Source organism: Chiloscyllium plagiosum, unplaced genomic scaffold, assembly GCF_037043375.1.
Source record: "Chiloscyllium plagiosum isolate Xiang-an unplaced genomic scaffold, Cpla_swu_hap1 HiC_scaffold_16, whole genome shotgun sequence".
In the NCBI taxonomy this organism is placed as follows: Eukaryota; Metazoa; Chordata; class Chondrichthyes; order Orectolobiformes; family Hemiscylliidae; genus Chiloscyllium; species Chiloscyllium plagiosum.
Genome location: NW_028270154.1, coordinates 86175059 through 86194616, shown reverse-complemented (window position 1 = coordinate 86194616; position 19558 = coordinate 86175059). Strand labels below are relative to the sequence as shown.

At 43.9% G+C, this 19558-nt stretch overlaps 1 protein-coding gene across 2 annotated transcripts in view; it reads left to right on the top strand.

Moving 5' to 3' along the window:
* The window catches only part of LOC122556810 (slit homolog 3 protein-like), a 685608-nt gene that overhangs the window by 471776 nt on the left and 194274 nt on the right, over positions 1–19558 (top strand). The window contains exons 1-2 of one of the 2 annotated variants that reach the window (XM_043704015.2): positions 2941–3135; positions 4027–4190. In XM_043704015.2, coding sequence (XP_043559950.2) covers positions 3035–3135; positions 4027–4190 — 265 coding nt within the window. In that variant the 5' untranslated portion in view covers positions 2941–3034. Of the gene's footprint in view, positions 1–2940; positions 3136–4026; positions 4191–19558 lie in introns of those variants that run through there. The other variant, XM_043704014.2, reaches the window with a different exon arrangement.

The following is a 19558-nucleotide window of genomic DNA, read 5'->3' as shown; positions in this document are numbered from 1 at the left end:
GGAAAGGGTTGGAGGGATATGGGCCAGGGCCAGGTGGGACTAGTTTAGATGGCGATTATGTTCGGCATGATTGGACCGAGGGGTCTGTTTCCATGCTGGATGGCTTGATGTACAGCGTGCACCCTTTGTAATGCATCATTTGCAAAGAGGAGCGATGATTCCTGACTCTACCTTGAGTTTAGAAGTATCGAGCAATTCTGGACTTCATATCTTTTTTTATAGATATTTTTATTGGAAATTTAACATTTTTACAAGTTTACAAAAATAAAAAAAACTCTCAAGTACAAACATTGATATACAATTAAATCTTAAATAAATAATAACCAAAATTTAACAAAAGAAAAATACTGAGAAAAAAAAACACAAAACTCAACTAACTACTAAACTAACCAGAGTGTATAATTAAGTCTCTTACATTATTCAAATAAGAGAAAGAGAAAAAAAAACAGCGGATAACACAGAAATTGAGTAGTGAGATACATGCTCGGAATGTGTTAACATCAAATGTAACAAAACCCGTATTCGTGCGGGATTCCTCTCCCAAGGGGCCCCGGACCAGCCAGGTTCGCAATCTTAATTAAATAAAAGCTCTTGTTAGGATAGCCGAAAGATCTGTATTTATATAATTCAAGAAGGGCTGCCATATTTTATGAAACAGTTCGGTTTTTCGGTGCACCATATCTCTAAGGAAGTCAAGGGGAATACATTCCATAATTAATCTGTGCCAATTTGAAAGTCCAGGGGGGCCCTCAGCCACCCTGTTTACCAAAATATTTTTCCTTGCACAAAAAGAGAGAATAGAAAATAATCTCTTCCCGTGCATATCCAGGGAGAGTAAGTTCGAAAAGCCCAAAAGGAGAGATACAGGGTCCACTTTAATTTCTGTTCCTAAAATTTCTGTCAGGGTACTTGCTACTTTAGTTCAGTATCTACGGATCTTATGACATGTCCATAGGCAATGTACAAGAGTGCCCACCTCTAGTTTACATTTGGGACACATTGGAGATGCTCCTGCCTTAAATTTTGCCAATCGATCCGGTGCTATATGGGCCCTCTGGACTTCATATCTACACAGCTTCAAACCTGTTCCCATGGTGAATTTACAACCACTTGCTGCAAATCCCACAACTCAGTTTTGCCAACTTGCCTGTTGTGTTTTTAACTTGGAGTTGAAGACCGATCAACAGATGCAATTCATGCCGACAACAAAATGTATCTGTTATGACCAATAAAAGCCCTTCATGCCTCCATCTCTCCCATGATGCTCTGCTGGCTCACTGAGACATCGCAGGACAGCTAGAGCAGGGCACTGGCAGAAAGCAGGAGGTTTGTCACAGCTGCCTTCCAACTTCAAGCACACACAACAACAGCGACAAACATTTTGATAGTGCTACAGAAAGTGTCTCAAGAACCTCTCTGGGGGTCATTCACCAAGCGAAATGTGGGATCAGGCCACATTGAGATACATTGACATTGGAGACCAAACTCAGAGAGTAGTAAAGGTATGGAATGCTTTGCCTGCAATGGTAGTAAATTTGCCAACTTTAAGTACATTTAAGTCGTCATTGGACAAGCATATGGACATACATGGAATAGTGTAGGTTAGATGGGCTTCAGATTGGTATGACAGGTCGGCGCAACATCGAGGGCCGAAGGGCCTGTACTGTGCTGTAATGTTCTATGTTCAAACATTTGGTTGGCAGGTGTCCATACAAAATATGGATGGTCGACCAAAATCTTGTTGATGTGACCTTGCAGTTGAAAAGGGGATCAGTGTTGCACTGAAATTGAAGTGAATTCATACAAATCAGCCTCAGTCCCCTGAATTAAGTGGAAGAAGGAAGGACGCCCAAGGCTGTTGCTCTCAACTGTTGAAGTGAATGCAACGGGATCGTAAGACAAAGGAGCAGAATTTAGGCCGTTCAGCCCAACGAGATTGCTCTGCCATTCAATGGGCTTGTGGCTGATCTGATCATCCTCAACTCCACTTTCCTAACTTTACCCCCCCCCCCCCCTAACACCGCATCCCCACCCTGATTGAAACTCTTGTCTATCGCAGCCTAGAAGATACCTAATGACACAAAGTCTGCAGCTTTCTGTGGAACTTGCTTGTCTATGGATAGAGGGTGGGGAGAATGTGCCTCACCTTGTTTGCTGCCAACCCCTTGTTTGGATATTGCCCACTTGGGTGAGGTGCGTCCAGCAAAGAGGAACGGCATTCAAGAGCACACAAAATGCTGGGGACAATTTGGAAAGAAGGAAAAGTTCTTGTTGCAATCTTCTAAATGAAGATGTGACTGGAAAGTGAAATTCTTTCGATTTTCTTTGCTGATGTGAGGAAGAGTTGTGAAAAATCCTCGCAAGCGGGAGGCATTGTGGCAGGCAGACTGATGGGTAAGCAGTGATAAACTAACGTTAAAAACGATATACGAGAAATAAAATTAAGCGCAGTCGCAGGGGGACGCTCCAAAGTTGGATTATCTTATCCCTGGCTGAACCAACTGGTTTTCTGAATAGGTTATTTCAATCCAATATTATTTTCTTTTGAGTCTCAGTCCCCAGGTAATCAATTCATAATGAATTTGGCTTGTGTCGTAAGGAAGCTGTGAAAGATGAGAATTACATTTTATATCTGATTGCATATCGAAATTGCCTGTAAAACAAAGAAGTGAGGGTAGTGGGGGGAGGTGGTTGCGGAGAGTAGCATTTACGTGAATGAGAGCGACTGCAGAGGTAAATGACAAATGACAGTTTTTACAAAGGAAATGCGTCTGTTTATGGGTTGGCATGGCAACAGCCACTTGACTTCAGTCATTATCATCAACCTCTCCCCCTCCCGCCATCCAACCACCGTCCAGTAAAAGACGTCTGACTGGAGAACTGAAAGGTTGAACATTCTGAGTTGGGTGTTTCACACTCGCAAGCTGAGTGAAAGTGAAAAGAAAAAGGATTTTCTGGTTGCCAGAGGACGTTTCCCTCGGATATTTTTTCTGTCGGACGAAAAAGTGGTGAAATTCAGTTGCTCCTTTGAGTAATGAGTGAGGGGATTTATCTATTCCACAGGGTGCTCTATGAAGAAGAACGATTTGCTCTGTTGCTCTGCATGTTCTTTAATATTCTGCTCTACAGTTTGGGGTAATGTCTACTTAGTTGATCTTAATTGTGGCAAGGTGCATTAAAAACAATGACATGACTGAGTACTACAAAATATTCTTCAAACTATTGAAGTGGCAATTAGTGTGTTTGTGTGTGTGTGTATGTCTGTCTGTCTGTGTATGTATGTCTGTCTGTGTGTGTCTATGTGTATGTATCTGTGTGTGTGTCTTTGTGTATGTGTGTCTATGTCTGTGTGTCTATGTATGTGCGTCCGTATGAGTGTGTGCATGTGTATGTGTGTGTGTCTGTGTGTTTCTATGTGTATGTGTGTGTTTCTATGTGTGCATCTGTGTATGTGTGTGTCTGTGTGTTTCTATGTGTATGTCTGTGTGTTTCTATGTGTGTGTGTTGTGTCTGTGTGCATGTGTGTGTATGTCTGTGTTTGTGGGGCTGTGTGTGTATGTGTGTGTGGGGGGGTTTGTGTGTGTGTGTGTCTGTGTGCATGTGTGTGTGTGTCTGTGTTTGTGGGGCTGTGTGTGTATGTGTGTGTGTGGGGGTCTGTGTGTGTGTGTGTCTGTGTGCATGTGTGTGTGTGTCTGTGTTTGTGGGGCTGTGTGTGTGTGGGGGTCTGTGTGTGTGTTGTGTCTGTGTGCATGTGTGTGTCTGTGTGCATGTGTGCATGTGTGTGTGTGTCTGTGTTTGTGGAGCTGTGTGTGTGTGGGGGTCTGTGTGTGTTGTGTCTGTGTGCATGTGTGTGTGTGTGTCTGTGTTTGTGGGGCTGTGTGTGTGGGGGGGTCTGTGTGTGTGTGTGGGGGGGTCTGTGTGTGTGTGTGTGTGCATGTGTGTGTGTGTGTGTGTGTGTCTGCGTGTGTGTGCGTGTAGCAGTTTGTTAACTTTCCCTTACCTGCTCTCTTCGTCTCTCCCCCACAGGCGGTTTCACTCCAATAACTTGATCTGTAACTGCCACTTGGCCTGGCTTTCAGATTGGCTGCGGCAACGCCGTCCTATTGGTCAGTACGCCCAGTGCGCTGGCCCCATTCACCTAAGAGGCCTCTACGTTGCTGATGTTCCAAAGAAAGAGTTTACCTGCAGCGGTAAGTAATCCCAACCTCATTCCGAGCAGGAAGACTGTTTTTCTGGTTTCAGATATGCATTTGCGAATCCAAGGTATACAAAATTAGGGGCCAATTGTTGGAAAATGGGTTTCGAATGTTTCTGACCTTCGCAGACTTAATGGGCTGAAGGACCTTTCTCTATACTTGGACTCTAAGATGTTTCCCAGTGAACACCATTCATTCCATGGTGGATAACTCAGAACGACATAATCTAAACATTTCATTTAATCAAATATATTTTATCCAAAAGCAGCATTAACTGTAATATTGATTTAATTTCTATCTAAATATTGTGGAGTTTCAATTCAACCGTTCGTGGTCAGAGGCATTTACAATCTCTAGAATCCCTACGGTGTGGAAGCAGATCATTCGGCCCATCGAGTCCACACTGACCTGAAGAGATCACACCCCTCCTACTCTGTAACCCTGTGTTTCCCATGGCTAGCTCTCCTAACTTACACGACCCTGGACACCTCAGGGCAATTTAATATGGCCAACCCACCCTAACCTGCACATCTTTGGATTGAGGGATGAAAACGGAGCACCCAGAGGAAACCCACGCAGACACGGGGAGAATGTGCAAACTCCACACAGACAGTCACTCGAGGGTGGGATCAAACCCAGGTCCCTGGTGCTGTGAGGCAGCTGTGCAAACTACTGAGCCACCATGCAAGAGAATGGAGCATTTTTGTTGGAGAGGACACCGGTCCTATACAGATGCACCACAGTCCCTAAACACAGAAGAGTGCCCCTTATCTTTTTATTCTTTCTTGGGATGTCGGCATTATTGCCCGTCCCTAAATTCTCTTAAAATGTTTCTCTAATGCCAAGCAAGGTGTAGTTTGGTGATCTGTCAGTCATGCCTCTGGGATCTTGGTCAAGGCAATGTAAGTTTGACTGAGAGATGTTTGCGGTGAGCAGAGGGTCACATTTTGTCAGGCCAGGTTGCGTGCAAACTCCGATCACAGGTTAATAGCCAGTGCATCAACCTATTGCACCATCACCAGTCCAAAGGAAAGGGCCCAGAGTTGATTTCTGACATGGTTGCAGATGTTCTCTGAGAGGACTAGACTTCTGGATTTGGATTCAGCTCCATACTCTGTTCTGTTCTGTACTGCCTGTAACAACCTGTTGTGAAATAATTTTGAGCCGTTTTTGATCTGGATCATAATCTGTTTGGGTCACCAAGGCAGCCATCTTATTCTCTCCAAGGCACAGAACACCTCATTCGGACAATGTCGCCTTTGTTGCTGGGTCATAATTCTTGCATTGTAAGCCCTCCCTAACAACGCCGAAAATGCTGTTTACCAGCCACTGACTGCATTGCCTCAAAAAGGCATCAGCGCTATGTTGCGTGTTAACGAGGGATGGGTAGTAAATGCTGGTCTCTCTGCCGATGCATAGATCCTAAGAATGATTCATTTTAAACAAGTCACCACACTCAGCTAGTAAATTGATCATTTTGCATGAAGGTTTCATATCAAGAGCTAAAAAGACAAGTTGGAATGATGTAGAGTGGGGAGGTATAGGGTACCACAGTTAAGCCATACCCACATCTATGTGTTCAAAATGAGCACAGTTCCAATACTACCTTTGCTTTTGGACTGTTAAGATAAGGTTAAAGCTGCCATAGTTCCCCACTCTCTCATTCATGAGGGACAACTGACGGTGAGGGGAGAGGTTGTGAAGGAGAACTGTTTGTGGTAGTCCCAGCTGGTGCAGAAATTGAACCCAAGCTGTTGGCACTGCTGAGTATTGCAAACCAGCTGTCCAGCTAACTGATTGCAAGCAATGCAAGGAATTGCACGTCGACTTTCCATCTCTGTTTGTCCTGAGGAATTTAAAAGAATCATACAGGTGAAGTCACACAAGTGATTTAGACCAAGGAAGGACCCAAAAGGCGTTTGGTGAATCCGTTACATTCTTACAACTGTTAAAAATCACACAACACCAGGTTATAGTCCAACAGGTTTATTTGGAAGTACAAGCTTTCAGAGCGCTGCTCCTTTGTCAGGTAGCCAGTGGTGAAAAATGTGTTGCTGGAAAAGTGCAGCAGGTCAGGCAGCATCAAAGGAGCAGGATGCTGCCTGACCTGCTGCGCTTTTCCAGCAACACATTTTTCAGTTCTGATCTCCAGCATCTGCAGAAACGTCAATTCTGCTGCTCCTCGGATGCTGCCTGACTGGCTGTGCTTTTCCAGCAACACACCCTTTTGCCATGGACATTCAGGAGCAAGAATGCTGTGGAGTTTCACTCTTGACACTATTGGAAAGAACTATACAGGTTGCTGTGACAGAGTTGACTTGGACTAGTTGATGTAGGGTTTTTCTGTGACACTGTAGGTTTCGACCACTGTGGAGTGTTACTGTGATGCTGTGATGCTGTTACTGTGATGCTGTCTCTGAGACGCTGCGACATGATGGGGTTTCACAATGATACTGTCGGTTTGAACTAGAAGCTGTGCAACCCTACAGTGATATTGTTGGTCTGGACACACAGCTGTGTAGTTGTGAACAGGTTGGTTTGCTCTTGTGATTCACTACAATATTGTTGGCTGGTACCAAATGCTGTCCGATTTCACTGTGATACAGTTGTTTTAAACTACATGCTTTTGGGTTTAACTGTGATCCTATTGGATTAGACTAGAGTTTCTGCAGAGTTTCTCTGTGATGGTGTTAATTTGGCTGAGACTTGAGATTGTCACTGTGATACTTTTGGTTTGGATGGAATGTCGTGGAATTTTATTGCAATGTGGCTAGCTTAACCAAGATTGATTTTGACACTGTTGGTTTAGTCTCAGCTGTGTAGACTTTCTCTCTGCTACTTTTGGATTAGACTTTGAAGTTGGAGAGTGTCACAGTGATATTGTTGATTTGATGTGACACAGTGTCACTGTTGGTTTGATTGGATGCGGTAGAGTTTTATGATGACAGTTGAATGATGGCAAAATGCTGCAGATGCTCGAAACCTAAAACAAACACTGAGAACAATGGAGACACTCGATTTGTCGAGAGATTTGCTATGAATTCTGTGTCTTATGATCTTATACTCCACAACCACCTGATGAAAGAGCAGCGCTCCGAAAGCTAGTGCTTCCAAATAAACCTGTTGGACTATAACCTGGTGTTTTAACTTTGTACACCCCAGTCCAACACTGGCATCTCCTAATCATTTGTCGAGAGAGAAGCAGAGTCAATATTTTGAGTGCAGTATGATGATTCTTCAGAGCAGAACTCTTGTGTCTTTCTCCACAGAATGGTGTCAGACTTGCTGAGTTTTTCTATGTTTATTTCTATGTTTATTGTAATAGCTGTTGGAAGAAATCACTGTGGTACTGCTTGTTCAAACTAGAAGCTGTAGGTGTCACAGTGACACTGTTCATTTTGCCCAGACACTGTAGAATTTCACTGTAATGCTGTCGGTTTGGACTAAATGCTGTAGAGTGTCACAGAGATATTAGACACTGGAGGATTTCACTGTGATGCTGCTGGTTTAAGCTGGATGTTGTGGTACTATTGGTCTGGCCTAGACCCTGTAAAGTTTCACTGACCTGCTCTTGTGTTGAAGTCAAAGGTGGAGAGTGCCACTGTGACATTGTAGGTTTGGACCAGACACTAGAGCTTCACTATGCCGTTATAGTTTTAACTAGCCACAACAAAGTTTCACAATGGCATGGTTTGGGCTAGCCATTATAGGTTCTCACTGTAATATTGTTGGTTAAGACTAGATGTAGGATTACGCTGTGAGACTGAGGATTTGTACTAGACAGTGTAGGATTTCACCGTGTTACTATTAGCTTGGATCAAAGTTGTGGAGTTTAATTCTTTCCTGATGAAGGGCTTATGCCTGACACGTCAATCTTGCTGCTCCTCGGATGCTGCCTGATCTGCTGTGCTTTTCCAGCACCACACTCTCGACTCTGATCTCCAGCATCTGCAGTCCTCAATTTCTCCTAGTTTAACTCTGTTACTGCTCATTTGAATTAAATGCTATCAGGTATCATTATGGTAGTAATGGTTTACACTAGATTTTATAGTGATATTGTTGCTTTGGACTCTCATATTTTACTATGAAACTGTTGGTTCATTCTATACACTGTAGTCTTTTACTGCGATAATGTTGGCTTGAACAAGCTACTGTAGAGTTTTACTGTGATACAGTTCATTTGTTCTACACACTGCAGTGTTTTACTGTGATAGTGTTGGTTCAGACTTGATACTAGTGTTTCGTGTGATAATATTGTTTATCACATGATGCTGTTGACTTTCACTCTGATTTGGTTGATTTTCAATAGACTCTGTAGGTTCTCATTATGATACTGTTACTATGATACAGTAAGTTATTACTGAGGCGCTACTGGTTTGGAATAGTTGCTGCAAGGTTTCACTCTAATGATGGAGGTTCAGATTGGACTCTGCAGGTTTCACTGTATGATTGTTGGTTGTGGGCAATAGGGTGTAGAGATACACTGTGATAGGAAGTGTACACTTAAGAGTGTCACTGCAATGCTGTGAGTTTGAACAGAACGCTGTAGAGGTTTGCTGTGATACTGTTATTTTGTACTCGATGCCAGGCGCTGTGGGATTTCACTGTCACATCTTTGTTTTGGATGGGATAATGTCGAGATTTAGTGTGATCCTGTTTGGTTAAACCAGATGCTGTTGGGCCTCACTGTTGGATTGGACTGGATTTTAGTACGTGTCCCTGTGACTGCTACAGAGGGTCACAGCAAAGAAAAATTTAAATGAGACATTGAGAAGTTTAAAAGTGAGACTGTTGTCCAAAAGCTGGAGTGTTTTATGCTGGTATCGTTGGTGTGAACCTGACCCTGCTCAGTGTTAGTGTGATAGTTTTTATTTATAACAGTTGCTGTGAAGCCTCACTGTGATGTTGCTGGATTGATGCATTGTGACAGGTGGCCAGGGGTCAATGGCGAGTCCTCCCAGGCCCATATCCCTCCTGATTGCAAACCTCCATGACTGCCAATGTTTTTAAAAAAAATTTGATTCCATCCTACACTTTGATGGAATTTGAACCCAGGATCCCAGAGTATTCGCTGGTTTTTGGGATAACTAGTTCAGTGACAGTACCACTACATCATCATCATCATCATCCTTGCCCCCTGCCCCACTGAGAGACTGTTATTTTGGATTAGATGCTGTCAGGTTTAATTGTTAACCTCAGCTCTGTGGGATGTCACTGTGATACTGCTGGATTGTACGAGACTCTTTAGCCATACACTGCTATTTTGAACTTGACTCTGTAAGATTTCAACCCATTACTGTTGAATTAAACTTGCCACTGTACTCTTTCACTGTGATACTGTTAGTTAGGACCGAATGCTGCTGCATTTCATTTCATTGCTGTTGGTTTGGTCTGGGTACTTTCGAGTATGACTGTGATCATGTTGGTTTGGATGAGACACCGTAGAGTGTTACTGTGGTACTGTTGGCACGAACTAGCTGTGTTTCAGAGTGATACTAACTGGTTTGGATTGGATGCCTTGGGGTTTATCTTTTATCTTGTTGATTTGGAAAAGACTAGACATTGTCTGTCTGCGTCCAGACCGACAACATTGGAATGCAATGCTGCAGTGTCCCAATGACGCTATTGATTTGGAGTAGACACTGTCATGTTGCTTTGTGATCTTGTAGGTTTGACGAGATGCTGATGACCTTTCCTGTAGTTCAGCCTGGAAGCTGCAGTGTGTGCTCAGATACTTTGCTGGTCAGCTAGTTTGTGATGCCAGCAGCATGGGTTCACTTCCCGCACTGGCTGGGGTTACCATGAAAGACTCTTCTTCTCAATATCTCCCCTCGCCTGAGGTGTGGTGACCCTCAGGTGAAATCACCACCAGTCATTTCTCTCTCTCACTAATGAGGGAGCACCCTACGGTCTGGAAAGAGGATGGTGACTGTACAGTTGGGGTCTGAGTGACGCTTTACATTTACCAAGTTTTGAAGAGGAAACTAGTCGGAGGACAGAATCTTCAGCTGTTCAGGAAACAGAATGTGGTGTCCTCTCCTAAACCCAATCATCAATTGAGATGGATCACAAGCTTTTATAGCCATGGAGACAAGAAAGAGAGTCGTGTGACCTCATATTGGTCTTCCCGCCAACCTCCCCCCCCTCCCAAATCCTTGAAGCAGAATATCATTGTCCATAACGTCTCCAAGAGCAGGTTTATGGCAATTGTGATAACTGGTTCATTTAAAACCATTTTTAAATCCGTATATCACAGGGGATCTGTGCAGACACCTTTTATGAAGTAAATCTTGTGACAGAAAGAATGTAATTAAATCAGGGCATTGTCTGTAAATTTATCTCCGTATACCCTATGCATCTCGAAACTCAGTCACAAATTGAAACTGTTGAAACCCGTACTAAAGTAGCAGTTAATTTGCTGGAGCCATGTCCATGTCGGATATCCGCAGTGTGCTTTCAATTAGGATAAATAATTACAGATTCCTGAGATGATGTTGGATTTGCCCTGTTTCAATTATTGAGGAAGTAATTGGATTTTTAATTGCTGTCTGTTTTCTGCCCTACTTACGACTTTTTTTTTTCTGAAACGGTGTTTCAAATGTGGATGAGGCGAGGCCATTCATTTGTATTCTTTCCATCTGGCTTTGGTCTCCTTGTTGTAAACAAGATAAAATGTAGCTGTGGCATTACATTATTTACTTGTTTCTGTGGTAACCCATGGACTGAGGATCACATTTCGCGCAGTTCTGTATGCTACACACCAACTGGCCATGATGATTCTTGCTTATTCAGTCAGTCTGAGCAAGCCACAGCACATCTTCTGGTGGGCACCTTGGTTGCGCTGTATGAACACATCATTGTGTGCTGCGGCAGTGTGGTAGGTTTCCAGTTCCTCGATGTGAGTGCAACACTTTGATATAATTTCCTGTACTTACCACTTGGCATCGATGTGGCGAGGTGTGAGGTTCCTTTTAAGCAGTAAGAAAAAACAAGTCTGCAAGGTTGTTTAGTGGTTGGCCTTTAGGTTGAAGACATGTTTTGGTAGAGTGGAGAGAGAGAGAGTGATTTGTGGGCAAAACAATGCAAGTTCAAGAAATCCAAAAGAAGTTTCTCTACCAAAACTAGCTGTCACTGGAAGTGAGTAAGATTAGATTAGATTACATTACAGTGTGGAAACAGGCCCTTCGGCCCAACATGTCCACACTGACCCGCCGAAGCGCAACCCACCCATTCCCCTACATTTACCCCTTACCTAACACTACAGGCAATTTAGCATGGTCAATTCACCTGACCTGCACATCTTTGGACTGTAGGAGGAAACCGGAGCACCTGGAGGAAACCCACGTAGACACGGGGAGAATGTGAAAACTCCACACAGTCAGTTGCCTGAGGCGGGAATTGAACCCAGGTCTCTGGCACTATGAGGCAGCAGTGCTAACCACTGTGCCACTGTGCCGCCCACGTGCATTTAACATGGATTTTGACAGTTAAGGGAATGGAGTTATGATGAGAGTTTTAGATGGGTAAAGCCAGGAGCGGGCTCATATTTTTTTTCTTACATTTATTCATTCACGGGATGAGGGGCAGGATTTATTGCCCATCCCGAATTGCCCAGAGGGCAGTTAAGAGTCAATCACATTGCTGTGAGTCTGGAATCAGATGGAGGCCAGACCAGGTAAGGATGGCAATTCCCCTCCCTCAGGACATGAGTAAACCAGATGGGTTTATCCCCTTGACAATGGATTTGTAGCCAACATTAGACCTTTAATTCCAGGGTTTTTTTATTGAATTCAAATTCTACCATTTGTCATGGCTGGATGTGACCCCAGGTCCCCCCAGAATATTGTCTGGGTCTATGGATTACCAGTCCAGCAATAACACCAGTAGATCCATCGCTAGGAGATTGAGCAGTGGTGGGGATGGGAGGCCCATATGTCTTATGCTTGCAGGAAGGCACAGGTTGCTGTCCCTATAGCATCAATCACTAACAACTGGCACTTCAGAAGGAAAGAAGGGAAATTATTTGATTACCAAAGACAATTTGCCAGCAGGATGATTAGATTAGATTACCTACAGTATGGAACCAGGTCATTTGGCCCAACAAGTCCACAGAGACCCTCCCAAGAGCAACCCACCCAGACCTACTCCCCCATCCCATATTTACCCCGACATAACACGGGATGGCTGGCTCATACTTAGTCAGAGAATGATAACCGCTATGGGTGCAGAGGATGGCATTTTTTTATTGTACGTTCTTTGGGAGAAGTGGTTGCTCAGTGAATTGAAATGGCTGAGGGCCAAACACAAAGTAAATGCCACTCTCCAGTAGAACTGATGAATGTGGCCTACCTCAATTGTCAGAGGGAGGGGGGGCTTGAATCTTCACTTAAGTGTTGGAGGCTGAGGGGTGACCTGGTAGAGTTTATAAAATCATGAGGGGCATGGATAGGGTAAATACACAAGGTCTTTTCCCTGGGTTGGGGGAATCCAGACCTAGAGGGCATTGGTTTAGGATGACAGGGAAAAGATTTAAAAGGGACCTAAGGGGCAACATTTTTCACACAAAGTATGGTGCGTGTTTAGAATGAGCTGCCAGAGGAAGTGGTGGAGGCTGGTACAATTACAGCATTTAAAAGGCATCAGGATGGGTATATGAATAGGAAGGGTTTGGAGGGATATGGGCCAAGTGCTGGAAAATGGGACTAGGTTAGGTTAGGATATCTGGTTCGCATGGATGGGTTGGACCAAATGGTCTGTTTTCGTGCTGTACATCTCTATGACACTATGCCTCTATAGCCCCCAGCACCACCTCATAGCTGCCCCATAATGTGCTGGACCTGTTCGCCTTAAGAAAGTTAACATTTGAAAAAGGTTGTGAGAATAAAATACGGCAAAAGTTTGAAATTAGTAGGAAGGTAAATGCAAATACAAACCAAATGTCATTGAAAATAGTTTCACCAGCAGTGTTCTCTGAGGGTCATTGATGATGAAAGGATTGGCAACTCTGTACATTGCAGCAGTACCTTATCATAGAATCCCTACGGTGTGGAAACAGGCCTTTTGGCCCAACATCGACCCTTCAAAGAGTATCCCACCCAGACCCATTCCCCGACATTTCCACTGACTAATGCACCTAACCCACACACCCCTAGACACTACGAGCAATTTAGCGAGGCCAATCCACCAAAGCTGTGCATCTTTGGACTGTGGGAGGAAGCCAGAGCACCCAAAGGAAACCCACGCAGACACAGGGAGAATGTGCAGACTCCTCCCAGACAGTCCCCCGAGGCTGGAATTGAACCCAGGCCTCTGGTGCAGTGAGGCAGCAGTGTTAACCACTGACTAAATGGAAGTGAGGTCTATCAGAGAGCAAGGGAAAACCCAGAGTTCCCAAATCAACTTGATCAGAGAGGTTACAGTATGCCTTGGGAGAGTGGAACTTGAACCCTAGTCTTGTGGATCAGGTATTGACACTAGCACTATACCATAAGACCTCTGCTAAACTCTTACTGACAGGAAGTAGAACTGCAGGTCCCTTTTGTCACTGGCAATGGAACTGAGGAGTAGTGCTGAGGGGCAAGCAGCCTGCCCCTATCGTGATGTGGAGGTGTCGGTGTTGGACTCAGATGAAAGTTAAAAATCACACAACACCAGGTTATTGTGCAACAGGTTTATTTGGAAGCACTAGTTTTCAGAGCACTGCCCCTTCATCAGGTAACTAGTGGGGCCCCCTGTCGAAGCAGTGGTGCTCCGAAAGCTAGTGCTTCCAAATAAATCTGTTGGACTATAACCTGGTGTTGTGTGATTTTTAACTTTGCCCCTGTCATGAGCAGCAATGCTCAACTGAGGGGAGTTGTTGGAAGGGAGTGTTCGAAAGGCTTTAAGGGAAATAGATTTTGATTTGATTTGATTCATTGTTGTCACATGTACCGTGATATAGTGAAAAGTGTTGTTTTACAGGCAAATCGTTTCACACAAAATGCATCGGGTAAGCAGGACAGAGCACAGAATGCAGTGTTACAGCCACAGAGAAGATGCAGGGAGAGAGAGAACAGAATTAAAACTTGAGAGGTCCATTCAAAAGTCTGATAACAGTGGGGAAGAAGCTGGTTCTTGAATCTGTTGAAACATGTTTTCAAACTTTTATATCTCCTACCCGACAGGAGAGGGTGGAAGAGAGTACAACCGGAGTGGGAGGGGTCTTTGATGATGTTCGCTGCTTTCCCAAGATAGCAGGAAGTGTAGATGGAGTCAATGGATGGAGGGCTGGTTTGTGTGATGGACTGAACTGTAAAACTGGTTTGTGTGATGGACTAAGCTGTAAGGTTGGTTTGTGTGATGAACTAGGCTGTAAGGCTGGTTTGTGTGATGGACTGAGCTGTAAGGCTGGTTTGTGTGATGGACTGGGCTGTAAGGCTGGTTTGTGCGATGGACTGGGCTGTAAGGCTGGTTTGTGCAATGGACTGAGCTGTAAGGCTGGTTTGTGTGAGGACTGAGCTGTAAGGTTGGTTTGTGTGATGGACTGGGCTATAAGGCTGGTTTGTGCAATGGACTGGGCTGTAAGGCTGGTTTGTGTGATGGACTGGACTGTAAGGCTGGTTTGTTTGATGGACTGGACTATAAGGCTGGTTTGTTTGATGGACTGGACTATAAGGCTGGTTTGTTTGATGGACTAAGCTGTAAGGCTGGTTTGTGTGATGGACTGAGCTTTGTTCACAGCTGTGGGCCTGGGAAGAGCAGTTGCCATGTGATGATGAAGAAGAGATGTGGGAGTCAGAGAATGAAGGCAGGATAAGGCACAACTTGGAGAGGAGTCCAAAAGGAAAATGATTTGTGTCCTTTAATTCAGTAGCCTGAAACAAATGCAGCAACAAATTGGAAACGCCTCAATCAGATCCAGGGGGCCAGTGTTTGATGGCGAATTATATCTAATGACTTTCTTTTTATAGTTCCTTTAATTCCTGCTACCCAATCCCACTGACAAAGAGGTTTTTCCCCAGACAGTACAACAGTAAATAGGATATGGCTGTCTTGCATTTAACTAAAATTCATGGATAATGAGACAGTGTATGATCCACTGTCAAGGGACCTGATTCTAATCAGTCCTCAGCTGCCTTGTATTAAGATCATTAGCGAAAATGTAAGAGATATTCTAATGGAACTATGAATGAATCTGCAAACTGATTCTAACAAGCCCTTGACTGCCTCAGATAGGGTATTCTACTCAAAACCACAAGTACAACCAGAAACATCTTGGGAATGGACTAGAGTCAGTAAGTTAGTGAGTTGCAAGACCACTTTTTTGATTTCATCTTTTGATATCTCACGACCGAATTCGAAAACCTACTCCTGCTCCTGTTTCTTAAGTTCTTACCAACACTCTGCAATCTTACCAACTTTCCAGTGGTCAACTCTGCTTTTGACCGATGGAAGCACATCACAGATGTAATATTTCATGAAGAACATGACAGTGAATTAATGTGCAGTTACGCAAAACGAAACATAATGATTAGTGGATGCGAATAATATTCTGCAAGAAGCTCATTCCAGTTCTGAAAGTGAATCAAACACATCCTGAGTTCATTCATCCCGCTGTCTCAATAGAGTTTCCCATTTTTCATTTGAGTGGGTTTGAATGGGGGCATCAAAGTTGAAACTTGTTCTTTTCCCATTGAAACACACTTCCATCAAGGGAAATGTGCTGATTCATTTGCCAACTCCAGGCACAAGGGCATTGATGAAAGTGTAGCGGGTCTTTAAGTGTTGACTTTGGTTCACTTGTTTTGGCATCATAAGGTCATGAATTCCACCTGGAGAAAGTGAGGTCTGCAGATGCTGGAGATCAAAGTTGAAACTTTATTGCTGGATCAGCACAGCAGGTCAGGCAGCATCCAGGGAACAGGAGATTCGACGTTTCGGGCACAGGCCCTTCTTCAGGAAGGGCCTGTGCCTGAAACGTCGAATCTCCTGTTCCCTGGATGCTGCCTGACCTGCTGTGCTGTTCCAGCAATAAAGTTTCAACCATGAATTCCACCTACCAACCTCCTTTATGAATGCATAATCCAGTTGGATAATTCATTGCAGTACTGAAGATGTGTTGCACAACATGGGAGACATTAAACTAAAGGTTATATCTCTGGCAGATATAAAACAAAACTCCTCTATCACTATTTAAATAATAACTTTGAAACAACAAGCAGAAAATGCTAGAGAAACTCAGCGGGGCTGGCAACAAGTGTGGAGAGACTTAGCATTTTGCGACTGCTATATAGAGAAGAATTCTTGGTGTTCTGACCAATCTCAACTATCATCACTAAAAGAAGTTATTTATTCCATTTCACTTTATTGGGTACAGTGCAAATTGGCTGCAGTGGCTGTTCACATTATAGTGGAAGATTAAGAAGGATTGTATTAAGCTGGAGAGGGTTCAGAAGAGATTGACAAGAATGTTGCTGGGTAATGGACGGGTTGTGTTATAAAGTGAGGCTAGATAGGCTGGGACATTTTCAATGGAGCGTAGGAGGTTGAGAACTGACTACAATAGAGGTGTATAAAATCATGAGGGTTAATGGTAGGTTTTTCTTTTACCCTGGAATGGGGATTTGAAGACTCGGGGGCACTTTTCTTAGATGATAGCAGTGAAATTTTAAAAAGACATGAGGCGCAATTTTTTGCATAATGGTTCTCTTGAACTTCCTGAGGAAGTGGTGGATGTGGGGACAGTTACAACGTAGAAAAGACATTTGGATAAGTACATGAATGGGAAAGACTTAGAGGGAGGTGGGACAGGAGCAAGCAGATGGGACTAGTTTAGTTTGGGATTATGTTCGGCATGGGTCTGTTTCCGTGCTGTATGACTCGATGACTCCATGTAAAACACTGGAAGAAACAGTAAGGGGCCATTAGCTCCAGTAAGTTATCTTGCTGGAGTTTGCACTGCACATTCCCAGAGGTTACAAGAGGACATCAGGAAAACTCTGAAGGGAATTCTATCACAGCCAGTATGGATGAAAGGTCAGTCAGGGGATTGGGGAGGGGGTCTCTGTTTTCAGGCAGGAGCAGAAAGCTAAAAGGTGAATGAGTTGCTGATTCACTGAAATTGGCCATTGCTTTGGAATGGGTCAAATATCATGAACAAACCATTGATGGGGTTAGTTGTTGAGAGAGATAGGAATACTGAAGGACAGGATGTACATGTATTTGGAATAGCAAGGACTGATTAGGAATAGTCAACATGGCTTTGTGCATGGGAAATCATGTCTCACAAACTTGATTGAGTTTTTTGAAGAAGTAACAAAGAGGATTGATGAGGGCAAAGTGGTAGATGTGATCTATGTGGACTTCAGTAAGGCGTTCGACAAGGTTCTCCATTGGAGACTGGTTAGCGAGGTTAGATCTCATGGAATAAAGGGAGAACCAGCCATTTGGATACAGAACTGGCTCAAAGGTAGAAGACAGAGGGTGGTGGTGGAGGGTTATTTTTCAGATTGGAGGCCTGTCACCAGTGGAGTGCCACAAGGATCGGTGCTAGGTTCACTATTTTTTGTCATTTACATAAATGATTTGGATGTGAGCATAAGATGTACAGTTAGTAAGTTTGCAGATGACACCAAAATTGGAGGTGTAGTGGACAGCGAAGAGGGTTACCTCAGATTACAACAGGATCTGGACCAGATGGGCCAATGGGCCGAGAAGTGGCAGATGGAGTTTAATTCAGATAAATGCGAGGTGCTGCATTTTGGGAAAGCAAATCTTAGCAGGACTTATACACTTAATGGTAAGGTCCTAGGGAGTGTTGCTGAACAAAGAGACCTTGGAGTGCAGGTTCATAGCTCCTTGAAAGTGGAGTCGCAGGTAGATAGGATAGTGAAGAAGGCGTTTGGTATGCTTTCGTTTATTGGTCAGAGTCTTGAGTACAGGAGTTGGGAGGCCATGTTACGGCTGTACAGGACATTGGTTAGGCCACTGTTGGAATATTGCATGCAATTCTGGTCTCCTTCCGATTGGAAAGATGTTGAGTAACTTGAAAGGGTTCAGAAAAGATTTACAAGGATGTTGCCAGGTTTGGAGGATTTAAGCTGTAGGGAGAGGCTGAACAGGCTGGGGCTGTTTTCCCTGGACCATCGGAGGCTGAGGGGTGACCTTATGGAGGTTTACAAAATCATGAGGGGCATGGAGAGGATAAATAGACAAAGTCTTTTCCCTGGGGTGGGGGAGTCCAGAACTAGAGGGCATAGGTTTAGGGTGAGAGCGGAAAGATGTAAAAGAGACCTAAGAGGAAATCTTTTCATAGAGGGTGATACGTATATGGAATGAGCTGCCAGAGGAAGTGGTGGAGGCTGGTACAATTGCATCATTTAAAAGGCATTTGGATGGGTATATGAATAGGAAGGGTTTGGATGGATATGGGCCGGGTGCTGGCAGGTGGGACTAGATTGGGTTGGGATATCTGGTCTGCATGGACAAGTTGGACTGAAGGGTCTGTTTCTGTGCTGTACATCTCTATGACTCTATGACTAAAGCATTCTTATCTTTCCCGAACTGAAGAATGCAGTTTGGAGAGGGCAGGCAGAAAGAGAGAGAGGGAGTGAGAGGATGGAGAAAAATATGGAAAAGTCAAGGGCAAAAATCAGATAATCCATCAGTGACTTTATGGGGTATTGCTAATCCCACAAGAATGGTCCCAAAAGCCCAATGGAACAGATGTTGGTGATTTATTGATACACGCTGAAAAGGACAAGTCATAGTCAAACATTTCAGCAGGGAGCCATGTCCGCCGTTAATGAAATGTCAACAAAACACCAGAGAATTACAAGGCTTGCATTTGTAAACTTGTAACCACTGTGACAGATGGAGCAGGATAGCTGGTGCTTTCCCCCTTCAATCCCCCTCCATTCAATAATGAATAAATAGAAGAAAGTCACACAGGAGGAACGTAGAGGTGGATAGCTCGAATGCAATCAAGAGATGGAGCCCTGCTAGTTAATATGTGTGTTCTACTCTTTTAAAATTACAGTCCCTACTGTTTCAAATATCCCTGTTATGTTTGGCCCAAGTTCTTACTTTGGGGTGGTCTCCCGTAAAATGCAATTGATAGGTCCATTTTTCTTATATGCACATAAATGTTCAACTGTAGACCGACATATCCAGTTTTAGGCCTGATGGAGCTTAAAAATGTGTTGCTGGAAAAGCGCAGCAGGTCAGGCAGCATCAAAGGAGAAGGAGAATCGACGATTTGGGAATAAGCCCTTCTTCGAAACGTCGATTCTCCTGCTCCTTTGATGCTGCCTGACCTGCTTCGCTTTTCCAGCAACACATTTTTAAGCTTCAATCCCCAGCATCTGCAGTCCTCACTTTCTCCT